At 41.4% G+C, this 16,120-nt stretch overlaps 1 protein-coding gene across 4 annotated transcripts in view; it reads left to right on the forward strand.

Annotated features, from left to right (window-relative positions):
- Positions 1-16,120, forward strand: part of rreb1a (ras responsive element binding protein 1a) — a 60,476-nt gene that overhangs the window by 23,843 nt on the left and 20,513 nt on the right. For 3 of the 4 annotated variants that reach the window (XM_053636142.1, XM_053636132.1, XM_053636152.1), the window contains exons 2-3: positions 14,652-14,753; positions 15,582-15,802. In XM_053636142.1, the coding sequence (XP_053492117.1) occupies positions 14,652-14,753; positions 15,582-15,802 (323 nt within the window). Of the gene's footprint in view, positions 1-1,036; positions 1,104-14,651; positions 14,754-15,581; positions 15,803-16,120 lie in introns of all 4 variants that reach the window. The other variant, XM_053636175.1, reaches the window with a different exon arrangement.

Here is a 16,120-nt window from a genome sequence, read left to right on the forward strand (position 1 = left end):
CGGCGTCTCGGCCGACCTCTATAAAAGATTCAGTGGCTTCATAGTGGGGCGCTTTCCTTAGCTTTTTTTTTTTTTTTTTAGTGTTTAATAGTTTTACTTCACCAACAGTGATTTTTTTTTTTTTTGTGCATCATTACATTGCAATTGGCATTTTATATATATATATATATATATATATATATATATATATATATATATATATATATATATATATAATATAATATAATATAATATAATATAATATATACATGCATGCATACATACATATGTTACACACATTTCCTTTCATTGTTGCTTGACCCACACAGTGTGTCCAGTGTTGCAAACAGACTCATAAATAAATAAAGCATTTCTTCTGTTTTCATTTCGATAATAGTCCAGTTTGGGGTAATAAAGTATGGAGAAGCCCTGATACCACTATAACTAAATGTATTGTGCATGTTTTAGGTAGATTAGATGACATTTTTGCTCCGACGCAAGCATCTTGACTCCCGAGTCCTGATTGGTCAGTGTTACATGAAAACACACCATTTCAGAATTGAAAGTAGTCCTGTTTGAATGAGTTATTTGCTTATTTGTTTTATTAATCTTATTAAGAGCTTTGTATTAATGAAAAAAGTTAAATATTGTGAAAGTACACCTGATATTGGTATCAAAATCAAAATTCTGGTGTCATGACTGCTTGAGTAACCAATTATAAAGATTGGTTTTAAGGGTTAGGAGTAAGGATTTGTTTTGTTGTTTGGTGCTGGACGTCAATCTTTAATATTTACATGGTGTATTAACACAGTAAGCATTACTATACGATTTATGACTGTATTAGCTGGTCACAGGAGGCGAGAAGTTAGTTTTGTATCCCCATTTCTTCACTTGCTACATTATACAAGCAGGTCTTGTGTAATAGCTGCCTATTATATTGAGGAAGGAGTATGCATTGAGCATGTGTTGTCTTCCAAGCACCTTCCTTTTCTGTGTGTGTGTGTGTGTGTGTGTGTGTGTGTGTGTGTATTAAACCCTGTCTGTGGTCTTCCTGCAGTGTGAGCCGTGGGTGCTGACGCTCAAGGTGCACGGCGGTCCGTCTCCACAGCCTCACTCGAGGACTGGTAAATATCCCTCCCTCTCGGGCCGTGCCTCCTCAACCTCACACACAGCCTCAGCACATCCTCAATTTCTGAAAAAAAAACAAAACGAAAAAACACAGCATGGACGAGCCTTTATGGAACCTTGCTTTCTGGGCAAGCATGCAAAGTATCGTCTGAAACTTTACCCCAGAGTGTCGCTGTGTTTGATCTTTTTCACACCGTTCCTTGTCAGCTTACCAGCTCTGTTGCTTTTTTTTTTTGTTTGTTTTTAATTATTTTCAGTTCTTACCCCAGTGACATTTCATGCCTCTGTGTCTCTGCTTGCTGCCCTCTTTTGCACGCAGAGAGACTGCACTGTGCACGCGGCCTGTCATGCTCGTTCCTCCACCCGAGTCAGAGAGCATGCGCTCACTCCTTCTTCTTGCACTGTTCGAAAGTTGCAAGTGTTATTCCATTTTCAATATGAAACCTGAGGACCTGCTACTATCTGATGCTGACATTTTCCCCGTAACCAAACGAATCTGCAGCCTGCTGATGCAAAGTTATGTAAAGCACCACAGGCATGATGGAGGTTTAAAGATCACTTGTCCTATGTTCGCATGTAATATTTGTGTTTACCCCCCATCAACGACACTAATACCAGTCCAGGAGTCTAATATCTGCCGGATACTGATACTCAGGTCCATGCTACTAATTAATAAGTAATGTAAAGACATCATATTAAATTGTATTTACTTCAGGTTTACTTTTCAGAATCTTATTAAAAGCTAGAGAACAGTCCTAATATTGTTGATTTTAGAGCTGTACTAATCTTTGACTGAGCATCAGAGTAAGGCTGATGCCGTACTGAAGTGTTGGATCGGGATGGAGTGAAGTTGGATCCGTTTGGAGCTGGATGATTCATTTTTTCCAGTCCACAGATGTATTTTATGGTGTGAATGTGTGTGGTGTTGACATGAACACAGAAGACAAATTGTCTTAAAGCCCACTGCCGTCCCGTCTCTGATATTACACACAGCTCAGCAGCCAGCTTGGTTACCAATGGGATGTCCGAGTCAGTTCGGGATCGGTTATCAGATGATGATGATGTTGTAACAGACACTTCAAATACTTGGAGCATGGGTCACACGACATTTGATATTTTTTTTTGTACACTTTTCTGGCCACGAGCTTCGGGATCTTAATAGTTGCAATATGTTCAACTCTCTGCACCAGTGTATACAGCAGCGTTTCCCAACCTTTTTTTCAGTCACGGCACATTTCAAAAATTAAAAAAAAAAATTGTGGCATCCTACACAAACACTAATGCTAGACAGCGTTAGCTACATGAGGATGAAGTTGATGGTCCAGAAGCATCTGGAGCTTTTCTTTTAAGAAATCTGTCCATGTTCTTTTGCACTACACACGCATCGTCACGCGCTAATTATTAGGATAAAACACACGCATACGTTACGCATACTGATGTTGATGTGCTGCTGACAGGTCAGCGAGGGGGGTCGAGGGGGAGGGAATTATTATTATTTTTTTTTAAGATATAATTTTATGTTATTATTGTTATGCGTGTGTCTGTCTGTCTTATTATTTCTATGTCATTATTTCAGACATCAGATATTTATCATGTATATTAAATATTTTATACACATTTTAGCATGTTAGAAATGTTTGAAGGATTTTTACACAGCACCCCTACTCACATCAGATGGCACCCTGGTTGGGAAACAGTGGTATACAGTAAATGCAGTTCTGTGTGCACAGACACCGTGAGCTTTTGAGCGTCAGACATGGTCACTTGACTGATAGACGTTTTAGTTGAAGCACTTATTTGTGAGTAAATCTTGTGCGTTTGCCAATAGGATATGGTCTGAAGTGCCGCTTTCTTTGTAATTAGGCAGTTCTTCACTGCGTTTATTGACAAAACGTACCAAAGTCTCCATCTGACTTGGAGTGTCCCAAGGATTCCCTTCACCAACCTTAAGGGGGTGTAACTCAAGATCATCTGCATGGATGAACACACTTTTGTCCTTCTTGTAGCTATGTGTTTAAAGGTTAAAACATTTGTTTGCTCTGTCTTTGTTGCCAGAAAGTTATATGATCAGTGCTGGTTTCTAGTCCTGGTGCACTTGTACAGATGATGATACTCTGCATGTAGTACAGTTGTGGCTCTGTGCTGCCCCTGAGGCGTCTGTGCCGTGGCATGCTGACAGCCAGTGAGAACCTGTTTGAGCGGCTGCAGGCAGAAATGCAGAGATGAAGCATGGAGATCCTAGATACAATGGTCTCTTTAAAACACACACACACAGGGACAGAAATACTACCCTTATACACCGATCAGCCATAACATTAAAACCACTGGCAGGTGACGTGAATAACATTGAATATCTCGTTACAATGACACCTGTCAAGTGGTGGGATATATTAATCAGCAAATGAACATTCAGTTCTTGAAGTTGATGTGTTGGAAGCAGGAAAAATGGGCAAGCGTAAGGATCTGAGTGACTTTGACAAGGGACAAATTGTGATGGCTAGACGACTGGGTCAGAGCATGTCAGACCAAAATGGGAGGTCTTGTGGGGTGTTCCCAGTATGCAGTGGTTAGTACCTACCAAAAGTGGTCCAAGGAACAACACCCGGTGAACCAGCGACAGGGTCATGGGGGCTCAAGGCTCACTGATGCACATGGGGAGCAAAGGCTAGCCTATCTGGTCCGATTCAACAGAAGAGCTAATCTAGCACAAACTGATGAAAACGTTATCGCTGGCTATGCTAGAAAGGTGTCAGAACACACAATGCATCTGTATGGGGCTGCGTAGCCGCAGACCGGTCAGAGCGCACATGCTGACCCCTGTCCACCACCAAAAGGACCTACAGTGTTCACATGAGAATTGTGTGTGTATATATGAAAGCACATCACAGGATAAGGCTTCCTCTTGTTAAAACAGACTTCAGCAAAGAAAACTCTACTCTCTCATTAATATTGTAAGGTTAGATCAGCTGACTGCTTGTAGCAGAGGTGCAAAAGGAGAAGTTGAAATGAGCTTTAGTGGGAAAGCTGTTCTTTTCCTCACACTGGGTTATAAAGAGGGAACATGCCAGCAACCTTAATGAAACCATAAAGAATATGAGAGGATTAGCCTGCTTTTCCATAATGACAGACGCTGCACTGTGTCCCTGTAGAGCTGTGGAAACCCTGCTCTCTGCTGGAGACGCTGCTGCACATGGCTGCCGAGTTTCTCTGCCATGTGGTTGGAGCACACAGGCACACCCTTCATTCCCCCTTAGCACCCAGCGAAAGGAGTGGAGCGAAGGACAATGCTATCTCAACAGCTTAGATGAGTTAAACAGTAGCCTGTGTGTGTGCGTGTGTGCTTAGATAGCCACGTATGCTTGAACAGTTGTTTCTGTTCTGCTCTGTGGACAGTTTGAGCCAGTCCTAGACAGGAAGCATTTAAATGAGTGCATTTTCCCACAGAACGAGGTGGCTTGCATCAATACTATGTACAAGTGCACAAACCAATTCATTTACGCACTTGTACATATGCATAAATGTGTTAAGCGTTAACAGTACTAGACATTCATGATGAACAAGAAACAATAAACAGTTAAATTTGCTTAACGGTTGTGTTTTTAATTTGAATTATTTCACTCATTAGCTTCAGTATTCAATTCAATGCATTTAAATATAACAAATAGAATGAACATTTGCACTCCATGAAATGAAACGTTTTTAGCTATCTAAAGTGATTTTACTTCTGATACAGAAAATAACTGTTGTATGCTTGGATTTAAGGTTGTTTTTACATACGCAGTGTTTAGTCAGTTTGAGTCGAGCCCTGCTATGTCCAAGACCACCTCTCTCAGGCCCTGTTTACACTAGTGCGTTTTTGTTTTAAAACCGGCGTTTTAGAATGAAAACGATCCTCGTCCACACTGGCGTTTCCGCTGTGTTTCAGAAACGATCTCCGTCCACACTACACAAACGCATGTCACATGACCATTCATGCACACTGGGCATGCGCATACAAGTGTAAACAGGAAGTTGGTTGCTAGTCCAAATCGGCATTCCATGTAGGGCTTACGCCGCTTGAAATGAGATTTGTTGGCGATCGCTCTAATCATAGCTCGCCTCTTACGTATGTACGCAGCTGCAGTGTTATAAAATAAAGAATTGAACTGCACAATGGCTGCTAAGAATGATGACAAAGCCAGCAAAGCTTGCGGTTCAGTCTCCGTGTTGTTGCGTATACGATCGAGGTAGCATAACTGTCATATGGTAGGGGCTTGACGAATCAGGGAAGGATACACAATGATCCAGAAGACCCAGTCAGGGGGTGAATGTGGGCAGAGCCACGCTTTCGTTTTCAAAAGTCTTCGTTTTGGTCAGTTTACGCTGAAATGTGAGCCCGGAGTTTTCAAACTAAAACGGTGTTTTCGGCGTTTCCAAAAGTCTCCGTTTTTGAGGGTGGAAAACGCCGGAGTAGTGTAGGCGACAGGCTTAACCATAGCACAAGTTACGCATTTTAAAACGAAAACGCACTAGTGTACACAGGGCCTCAGACTCCTAGTGATTGCAGTGAGAAAGCGATTCAACCATGGAATCAATCCAAATACGGGAAGTCAACCAAACTTGCAGTGCATTATGGGTGGCAGGCAACAAATTTTGTAGTTGACTGGCGTGGAACAAACTGAGCCAAATGACAGCCTTTTTTTTTCCCCATCGCGATATTTCCATAGAGTCTAATAAAATCTAATCACAGAGGGATGAAGTGCCATATTTAACCACCGTGTTTGTTAGAGCATTTCTAAAGAGCAGGATGAGTTGAAACTATTTACACAGATGTATGAATTAATATTTTTTTTTCCCTGTTGCAGCATCACACTTGTATTTTGTATTAAACTGACCAATAAAAAATAAAACACGTTTCTCTAATTAGTGCAGTAATTTGCTCTGATGTAAGCTGATGTTTTCCTGCGTTACGCTGAATTCTAGGACAAACAAAAAGTCCATCCAGATCTTCTTTTTTTTTTTTTTTACTTTTTCATTTCACTTACAGTTTTTTTTTTTATTTTTTTTACAAAGCCTGATTGTGTTATTCAGCACAGTAAGTAATTTACAGAGGCTTATTCCTGTCCGATTGAGGAAAACTGGTATGCGATGTACAGCAGTTGTGTCAGAGCAAGGTGTTAGACCTTGTGTCAATAAATCACCACTGAGATCACTGAGAAGGAGATGGAGGAAGAGCACGATATTCTTTTTTTCCCCTATCACTGTGTCCTAGCCTGGCCTCTGATCAACCCCTCTGGCCTCTGCCTCTGCAAACATGCCTCTACGTTGATACACTGATCTTTGCCCTGTGAGAGAGAGAAAGACCGAGCGAGAACAAGGGAGTGTGTGAGAGAGGGGGGGGATCTAGGAATGGAGGAGTGTAGATGGAGACAACAGTAAGGCGAGTGTATGAGGGTGAAGTGACTCCCCTTTACCCTTATCACTGTTAAAAACTCGGTTGGTGGAGTTTAAGCGAATGAGATAGGATCAGTCTGGCTGCTGGGAGTGAGTGTGGAAGAATGGCACATCCCTCTGTGTGTGTGTGTTTAGGAGTTGCTGGCTCACAGTTAAATTAGGCAATACGTTAACAACATTTACCAATAACATTCCACTGCTCACTTTTATTGTTATGACTTTTAGTAGGATTTTGTGCCAAAGAACTTTTTTTATTCCAGTAAGAAGCTTTGACTGTAATTTGTTGGATTTGTGAGCAGGACTGCGGAAAATGACATGATGCAAATATTGTGATAAATTCCCTCTCAGAGAGTCATTTAGTGCTTTATTTATTTATTTATTTATTTATTTATTTTTAAATTTTCTTCCCACCCACAACGTTATTCACAGTAACAGTAGCTGATTTTTTTTTTAATGAATTAATTTTTTTCACTTTTTCTCTGTTAAGAATTGATCAGTTTATCCCGTTTATTGTTTGGATTCCGATACGGTGATGAGCATCATTTCTCTCCTGTCCTCCAACTGGAAACCGAGGGGGAAAAAAAAACCTTTAGGCTTTCACAAAGCATTTTGTAAACATCTTGGATGTGATCAAACTAAACTCATTTGTAACCTCGTCTTTATTCGGAGATGTGTCCAAGACTTTAGCGCCGTGTTAACAAATTCAACCAAAACACCAGTCTGTATAAACGGAACGTGAGGTGTTGTCCATTTAAAAGTCCTGTTTTTCAGTTTAGTGGCACTTTTAAATGTAGCTTCCTTCTGTTGTCTAATATTATAATGGTAGCATTGTTTTGAGTGCAAAGCAAGTATCTAGAATTTTGGAGTAATTTCCCCAGCACTTTGTGTGTGTGTGTGAGAGAGAGAGAGAGAGAGAGAGAGAGAGAGAGAGAGAGAGAGAGAGAGGACTGTTGGCATGTCGAGGCAGGATGCAGGCGTGCGCAGGCCTCAGTAGCTCAGAGTGACTCAGTGGAGACAAGAGAACAGCAGCAGCGGCAGACATGGATGACTCCAGCTTTCCCATAGGACCTTACACACACGCACACACTTCTGTTCCCAGCCATGTTAAAACAGAACGGTGTCTTTGTCAGGTTTTGGTACTGTGCTGAAGTGAAGTAGCTGTGGCCAGCTTTTTTCCTCTAATACTGTATGAGCGAGAGAAACAGGGAGAGGGAGTGAGGGAGGGCAAGGGCCGCTTCCTTCCTCCATCTCCTCACACTCTTCTGCTTTGTGTTACCGATACACAACACTGTTCGAGTGGGGTTGTATCCATCCTCCCCTCCACCACCTCTCTGCCGTTTACCCCGAGTCTTTTTGAGAAACATGGTGTCAGGACAGACACACAGGAGGCTGTAATAAATAGCCAACATATGGTCACCGGATCTGTGGCCTCGCAGGCCCCTCACCCCTACTCCCAATCTACACATCTCTCTCTCTCTCTCTCATCGTGATGAGCTTTTCATCGGTATGTTGAGCCTTTTGCCTCCGTAAGACACTTCTTTTTCCCTTCTGGCCATCAATCCAGTTTTAAAGTTTTGGGAAAACTTTTTTTGCTAAAAAAACCAAAAACAGAACTTGTATGGTTTTCCACTGACTGAAACGTGAGGCAGAGCTACTGTAAAAACTCTACTAACAGTAGGGTAGTGTTCAGTGCTGGTTGGTTTTACATACGCATTGTAGTATGAGTGAATATATATACACCGACATTGAATAAAAAAAAAAAACAACCACCAAAAAAACCCAAACCAGAAGCTCAGAATAGTCTGGTTTCTTGGTGCCATGTTTGTGGCATGAAAAACAACGCTGGGCTGTTTTGTTTCTCAGCCTGGGTAGAGTTTCAGCTTAAGTTCTCACTGACTAGAACATGAACTGAAATATTAAAAAAAATATATAAGTTTAAAAAAAAATATTTTTTGCAGCTTCAAGGAGAACGGTGGTGCATTGAGAACACCTTTACAAACTTTGTTTTTCTTCTGAAATTAAAATCCGTTTTTATGATCCAGATTTTATGATTCAGATTTCATAGAAATGTCCAAATCCCGGCAAGGAAATTGTTTGCGTCAGGAGTCTTATTGTGTCTGATTTAAGCAGGTTCTGAGGCGGTCGAGTCAAAGGGACACTGTTAATTCAAGTTCTTGGATTCATCGGAAAAATGTCCTTAAGCGCTGTGTTAATGGTGCAGGCGCTCTCAAATGGGAGAAAAATGAACTAGCACCCTGAGATCAGATGGCGCCTGTTTGGGTCGGTTATTGTTTTTAAAAGTGCAGTGGAAAAACTGCTTTTCTTCTTCTCTTTTTCTCTCCTCCTCCTCTTATCCCTCAGTTCTTCACATGTGGGTGCTCTCCTCTCAGCAGGTAAAAGCTCACAGCACCTCCCTCCCCACACCCTCATGCTCTCTCTCACACACAGACACCCACACACCTATATACACACACACACACACACACACTAGCAGCACCATCCTCGCTCCTGTTAGCTTTGAAGTGCATGTGTCGCTTTTGGCAGTTTGGCTCTGAGCCATTGTCTATCAGCCAGGTTTAGAAAAAGCTCACGGCAGCTCCAGCATGGGAACTTCAGACAACCAAGACAGCTACTAAAACAACCTATCTGCATTTCTCCTGGAGCTGTTCCACTTTTAAGTCGAGAAGGAAAAATTCCAGCACGCAATGAGAATTGCGCTAGTTCTGATGCCACAAGAGGCCGAGCTGTGACTTTGGACCTTGGCCAGTATTTATAGTTAAATTTAGATTGGGAATGAAGGCTGGCTAGTCTAATAAATAACCAGGTGTTGTTTCGCATGTGGCACAGTCACATGTAGCAGCACTGGAGAACAGAGGACATCTTTTATTTTGGTGCTGTGTATGGGCAAGCACCATGGTCAGGGTCTCTTAGTAGTAAACTAGTTGAAGACATTTTCTCAATACATGGTACAGTTTTGGACATGATTGAATATATATAGATAAATGTAATTAATTTATATATGTGTGTGTGTGTATGTATGTATATATATGTGTGTATATATATATATATATATATATATATATATATATATATATATATATATATATATATATATATATATATATATATATATATACATACACACACACATACACATAACATGATAATAAGTCTTTATTGATCACATATACTGTACATTACAACACAGTGAAATTCTTTTCTCCACATATCCCAGCATGTTAGGAAGCTGGGGTCATAGCGCAGGGTCAGCCATGATACAGTGCCCCTGGAGCAGAGAGTGTATATATATGTATGTGTATATATATGTATGTATATGTGTGTGTGTATGTATATATACACACATATACATACATTATATTATACATATGTGCATGTGTGTGTATGTATTGTTACGACCCTGGTCTAGGTTCGAGGTGTAACATAAAGTATAAACAAATCTGTATGTGTGTGTGTGTGTGTGTGTGTGTGTATATGTCACTAGACAAATGTACAGTAAATAGTAAATTTATTGCTCATGGACAAATTTATTTTTGAATGAATGTGTCTTTTTTATTAGTAGGTTTAACGTGAAATTATGTAGTTTCCTCAAACAAATAGTTTTCATTTAAATCTTTGCGTATTTGGGAACTTGAGAAAATGCCAAGAATGTGAAAAACATCAGGATTACTATTAATGTTAATATCTTCACTATTATTCTAATAGAAACCGTTAGAAAGGAAGAAACCACATCTATTAGTTGTTTTTAACAAGAATAAATTGAACCGAGCGAGCCTGATGAATTCATTTTAATGCCCTGTCAGCTCCTTGTTACTTGGCAATGAGGATATGAAACGACTTTCTCATAAGAGTGCTCCGATGTATTTCATCATAGTTCACACTAATGTATCATCCACCACAACTGATGCACTTCCAGAAGTTTCTCTTTCTCCCCCTATTCTTTGTATTGACTACATGGTGTGTAGTGTAATCAAATGACTTTTTTAACCCATCTGGAGCCTGTATGGTGCTTGTGTGTGTGTGTGTGTGTGTGTGTGTGTGTGTGTGTGTGTGTTGGATGATTTAGCACCGCAGGAATCGTATCTCCTGATTGAGCCGTCAGTGCCAGGATCATTAGATCTCCTCCACCGCGGGGTCTCGCACGTCCCTCTCATCATCCCCCACTGCAGACTTTCTTCACCTCCACTCTGCTTCACAGGACGTCAGAGCCGTCTACACAGTATGGAAACGAAATTTCGAAATTGAAATTGAAAATTAAAAAAAAAAAAAGTAAAATTGGTTGGAAACGGTTTCACGTGAGAAACGGCTGCGTACTACCCATGAGGAGCTCGTGCCCAAGTCCCCACCCTGTTAGGAAAATCCGCCATGATTATTGATGACAGCTGAAATTTGGTGGTCAGGAAACAATGCACTTTGGCTGCTTTAATTCTTCCCCTGACATTGCAGCCTCACAGGGATCTTTGTACACCCCTCTGGAGGCAGCTCATGCCGGATTGGGGAAATTGTTAGAGACAAGTTTTTCTGACTGTAATCCAAGTGAGCACTTCATAGATTCCTTCATGCATCAGTTGTTATGTCGGTGATGCTTTGGCAGTGCCATGAGTGTAGTCATGCCAGTATTGCTTGTTAGAGAGAGAGAGAGAGAGAGAGCGAGAGAGAGAGAGAGAGAGAGCGAGCACGAGCGGACAGGGAGAAAGGAGGGAGGGCGCTGTGGTGGGGAAGGGGGCATTCTTTTCCAGAGTGTTTGGCAGAATGCGAGGACTTTTCCAGCCTCATGTGCCTCTGTTTCTACTGAACACAAGCGAACACATGCGCACACACTCACACCTCCATATCGCTCTCTGCATGACCTTTGTAGTGTCACCTGTGGATGGTTTCTTCTTACAAGGATGTTTAAGAAGCAGTGTACGTGTGTGTGTGTTGTGCTTCAGTGAGAGTGATGGGTGGGAACAGATGTAGTAACAGTAGCACCCCCACTCTCAAACTTTCTCCTGGCTAAGCTGCAAGAATCTAATAACAAGTGTGTGTGTCTCTCTCTCTCTCTCTCTCTCTCTCTCTCTCTCTCTCTCTCTCACGCACTTACTCATCCGTACACACACACATAGAATCGTACAACTCTAAACCTGCCCCAATGTTGGGAATTCCTCAACTTTTTCTCTCCACTTCCCCTAATCGGACAGTTTGCCTTTTTGATATGCATTTTCAGCTTTTTGTTTCGATTTGGTACATCACTTCTTTGCCCCATCCCCCGCTACCATCATCTGTTGCCGTTCATTTTGCAGGCCATAAAAGTGCCAGTGTGGTGAGCGCGCGTATCGCCTCCTCCGAGCTGGTGCGCCGCTGAGCTGATCCTCTCTGATGATACCTTTACACTTGTACCCTTCAGCTATAGTGTAGCTATCTAGAGTGTATATCTTTTCATACTGTCGAGTTTGTGCCACGTCGAGAAGATCTGCTTTTTATTACACCCTCTAACTGACTCCAGAAAGAACAATGTAGTGTAGATTTGAAGATCAAATGCATCAAACTTGATTAAGGAAATAGGGAGTCTTTATGTGCAGTTTATTTTTGATTATGAAGATACATATTCCTAATGATAACAATACAAATGGCATTGCGTTAGAGAGAATAAATTCATCGGCGATAGATTGATGCCGGAAATATCCACCCTGCAGTGACAGTCTCTTAGGCCCTGTGTACACTAGTGCGTTTTCGTTTTAAAATGTGTAAGTTTTACTACGGTTCCGCCTGTTGTCTACACTACTCCGGCGTTTTCCACCCTCAAAAACGGAGACTTTTGGATATGCCGAAGACCCCGTTTTAATTTGAAAACTCCGGGCTCGCGTTTCAGTGTATACAGACCAAAACAAAGACTTTTGAAAATGAAGGCGTGGCTTCGCCCATATTCGCCCCCTGATTGGGCCTTCTGGATCATTGTGTATCCTTCCCTGATTCGTCAAGCCCCTACCATATGACCATTACGTTACATTGATCGTATACGCAACAACACGGAGACTGAACTGCAAGCTTTGGTGATTTTTCTTGGCTTTTCTTGGCAGCCATTGTGCAGATAAATTCTGTATTTTATAATCCTGCAGCTGCCTACGTGCACAAGAGGCAAGCTACGATTAGAGCGACCGGCAACAAATCTTATTTCAAGCAGCGTAAGCCCTACATGGAACGCCGGTTTGGACTAGCAACCAACTTCCTGTTTACACTTGTATGCATATGCCCAGAGTGCATGAATGGTCATGTGACATGCGTATTCGGTCGTGTAGTGTGGACGGAGATCATTTCTGAAACGCAGCGGAAACGCCAGTGTGGACGAGGAAAACGCACTAGTGTAAACAGAGTTTTAGTTCAGCGACAGTTATTTAATGCCTTATTTTGATTAAATGCTTATTTAATCAAACTTACTCAAACAACCCCTTGGCGTAATGCTAGATATTTTTTACGTCACTTTCCAAGTTCTTTATAAACTAGTTATACACACACACACACACACACACACACACACACACACACACACACACATCCATCCATCCATATATATCTGTGTGTGTGTGTGTGTTTAACTAGTTTTTGATGTTAAAATTTTGCACTGAATCTTACTTTTAACACACTTGGTTCATTTGGTTCGATCGGACAGATTTTTCCTCTTTTTCAATATTAAAGTTATGTAATTTTCAAGTAGATATTGAATAAAAGTGCCAACAAACTCGGCAGATTGTTTATAAACCTTTTTATATTTTATATCACAAGCATGTATCATAGAAATGTCCTCAAGTATCATTATATGATATTTTTGTAATATCACCCATCCCTACTCCCAGTCCAGGGGTGGTGTGACTGTGTACGTGTGAGTGTGAGTCGAGCAGACCTCACTGTAACTCTGATCTTCAGTTAAAACACGTGTGAATTTACCAACATTTGTCCTGTTGGTGTTGAGTAGCATCTCCATCCATCACACTGAAGCGTCATGGCATTCTCATCATCTGCACTGACCAACACACACACGCACACACACACTCCATCTCTTTGTCCGTCTGTTTCCACTCTCTGGTGAGGAGGAAGTAGCCTGGACCGGAGAAGAGCTTCCTGTGGGGCCGTAAACGGGAAACGGCAATTAGTTGAGGGAGAAGCCTGTTACTTCACCGTTCTCCTCTCTCCGTCTTCTCTCTCTGACTCTTCTTTCTCTTTCTGTTTTGTCTCGTCATCTTTCTACCATTACTCCACTTTCTTGCCCCTCTCTCTTTTTTTTTTTTTTTTTCTCCCCCCCAACACTGGGATCCATTCCTCAAGTTGTGTCAAATCTAACCTGGACTTTTCTGTTGCAACCCGGCTCATACCTGACTACATATGTGTAAACTAGGGGCTGTGTGTGTGTGTGTGTGTGTGTGTGTGTGTGTGTGTGTTTTGTGTGTGTTGCCTCCTAAGAAAGCACTAAACACTTAATCTAAATCTGCTTTAATGATGCTGACATCAGTTTCCACCAATCACATCTCTCTATATTAACCTATGAGGATTAGGGAAAAAAAATAGATCTGTACCCTGTGCCTTCAACTTGAGGAAAACTCCCAGCAGTTTAATATTTAAAAGTACAGGCCCCTCGATTCACTGAGGACAATATTTGTTTTTGACCTCTCGTGCTATCACCCTTGTGCTTGTGCTAGAATCGGCCATGCTTGTCAGGTCATGAGACAGACAGATGCACATGCTCATGCACACGCGCACACACACACGCTCATGCTCTGCAGTCAGGTGCTGGAGTCATAAAGCACACACAGCACCAGGGCCATGTCAGGGTGTGTGTGTGATCTGTCTCACATCTGAAGCATGCATGTCTGAAAAATAAAAGTTTCAGACTTCTGATGCTGACTTTTCACAGCTGTCCTCTGGTTTGATGTTGGGTGTGAAAGATTAGTCAAGACGCAACTCCCTAATAATAGATATTATACATTTTGAAAAGTCCCGGTATCTGTGTAGCTTACTGTGCTTCTTATGGTGCAAGCTTCTAAACACCTCCAAGCATGTCCATGCACAATCTTTCTCTCATCTTTCCTTTCTAAACATCTCTTATCTCTGTGTTGCAGTGATGGAGAGTTCAGCAGAGGAGAAGAAGACCAGGGAGGAGGTCAGCTCTGCCATCGGCACCATGGAGGCCGAGCAGACGGAGGAGAGAGATCGACACGCTGGTAAGACACTCTGGTCACACGTATACACTACCGGTCAAAAGTTTGTGGACACTTGACTGAAACTTTTCTCGTGATGTTAAACGCCTTTTGATCTGAAGGTGTATGAGTAAATGTTTGAAATCGGTGTTGTAGAAAAATTATAATTGTGCCGACATATTCATCTCTTTCATTAGAAAACTAAGATTTTATTTACAAATAAATATTTTTTTAAACGGACGACTCTGACCGAAATATTCCGAAAAGCAGCCAATAAGGGTCCAGCGTAGGTGGGAACTCCTTTAATACTGTTTAAAAAGCATCTCAGGGAAATTCATCAAGAAATCGGTCGAGAAAACACCAAGAATACATTTCTGGAAATTCTAGGCAAAAAGGGCGTCTACTTTGAAGATGATAAAATATTAAATTATTTTGATTTATTTAGGATTTTTTATCACAACATAATTCCCATAGTTCCATTTGTGTTACTCCAGAGTTTTGATGATGTTGTTGTTGTTATTATTATTATTATTATTATTATTATTATTATAAAATGTGGGGAAAAATAATAAAAATAAAGAATGAGTTTGTCTAAAGTTTTGACAGGTAGTATATGTATCACAGTATTTTGTTTTGCTCATCCTAAAGTTGGAACAAACAATACATGAACAAATTGTCAACGCGACAAAAAAAAAAAAAAAAAGGTAGAACAGAGGAGCTACTTGTTAATCTACTGGAATTACACATCATGTTAGTTACTGTAATAAAAATGACATGGCATGTTGTACAGTTATGTTAAACAGCCTGTTTGTGGCACTCCACATCAGCAAACCATCTGCGATTATTCCTCAGCGAGTCCGAGAAAGTCGGCGGCGAGTGTTGCGGATGCACAGATCCGTGCGGAGAAAGGGAAAGAGGGAGTGGATGGAGCAGACCTGTCATCCATCACCTCGATGATGAGCACTGTGATGAAAGCAGCTCAGCTGAATGGAGGGGTGGTGGTTTCCAACAAAACCCCCGCCAAGACTTCCAGTAAGAGCCCCAGCGCCAGCCGGTACGCCAGGAAGAGTCAGGTATACATAAAGCCTCGTGCACTCTCTCACTCTCACACACTCACACAAACAATCTAACCACCTTGGCTAAGCCTTGCTTGTGCTCAGGAGCTTCTATACACAGTACACTGTTGGAGGAATGAAAAAGTTCGATGTAGCACAATAGATTTGTTCTGTGTTTTTCCCCTTTAAAGGGTGTATGAAGTTTCCTTTCAGAAACAGCTCCAAGTCAAACTCATTTTGAAAGCTATAACAATTAACTATTTAAAAGAACCCTTAAGGAACTGCAAGTGAGATCATACTCGCTTGTTCCCACACGCAAAGCTTTATAAACTCACT

The sequence above is a fragment of the Ictalurus furcatus genome, chromosome 1, assembly GCF_023375685.1.
Source record: "Ictalurus furcatus strain D&B chromosome 1, Billie_1.0, whole genome shotgun sequence".
Taxonomy (NCBI): Eukaryota; Metazoa; Chordata; class Actinopteri; order Siluriformes; family Ictaluridae; genus Ictalurus; species Ictalurus furcatus.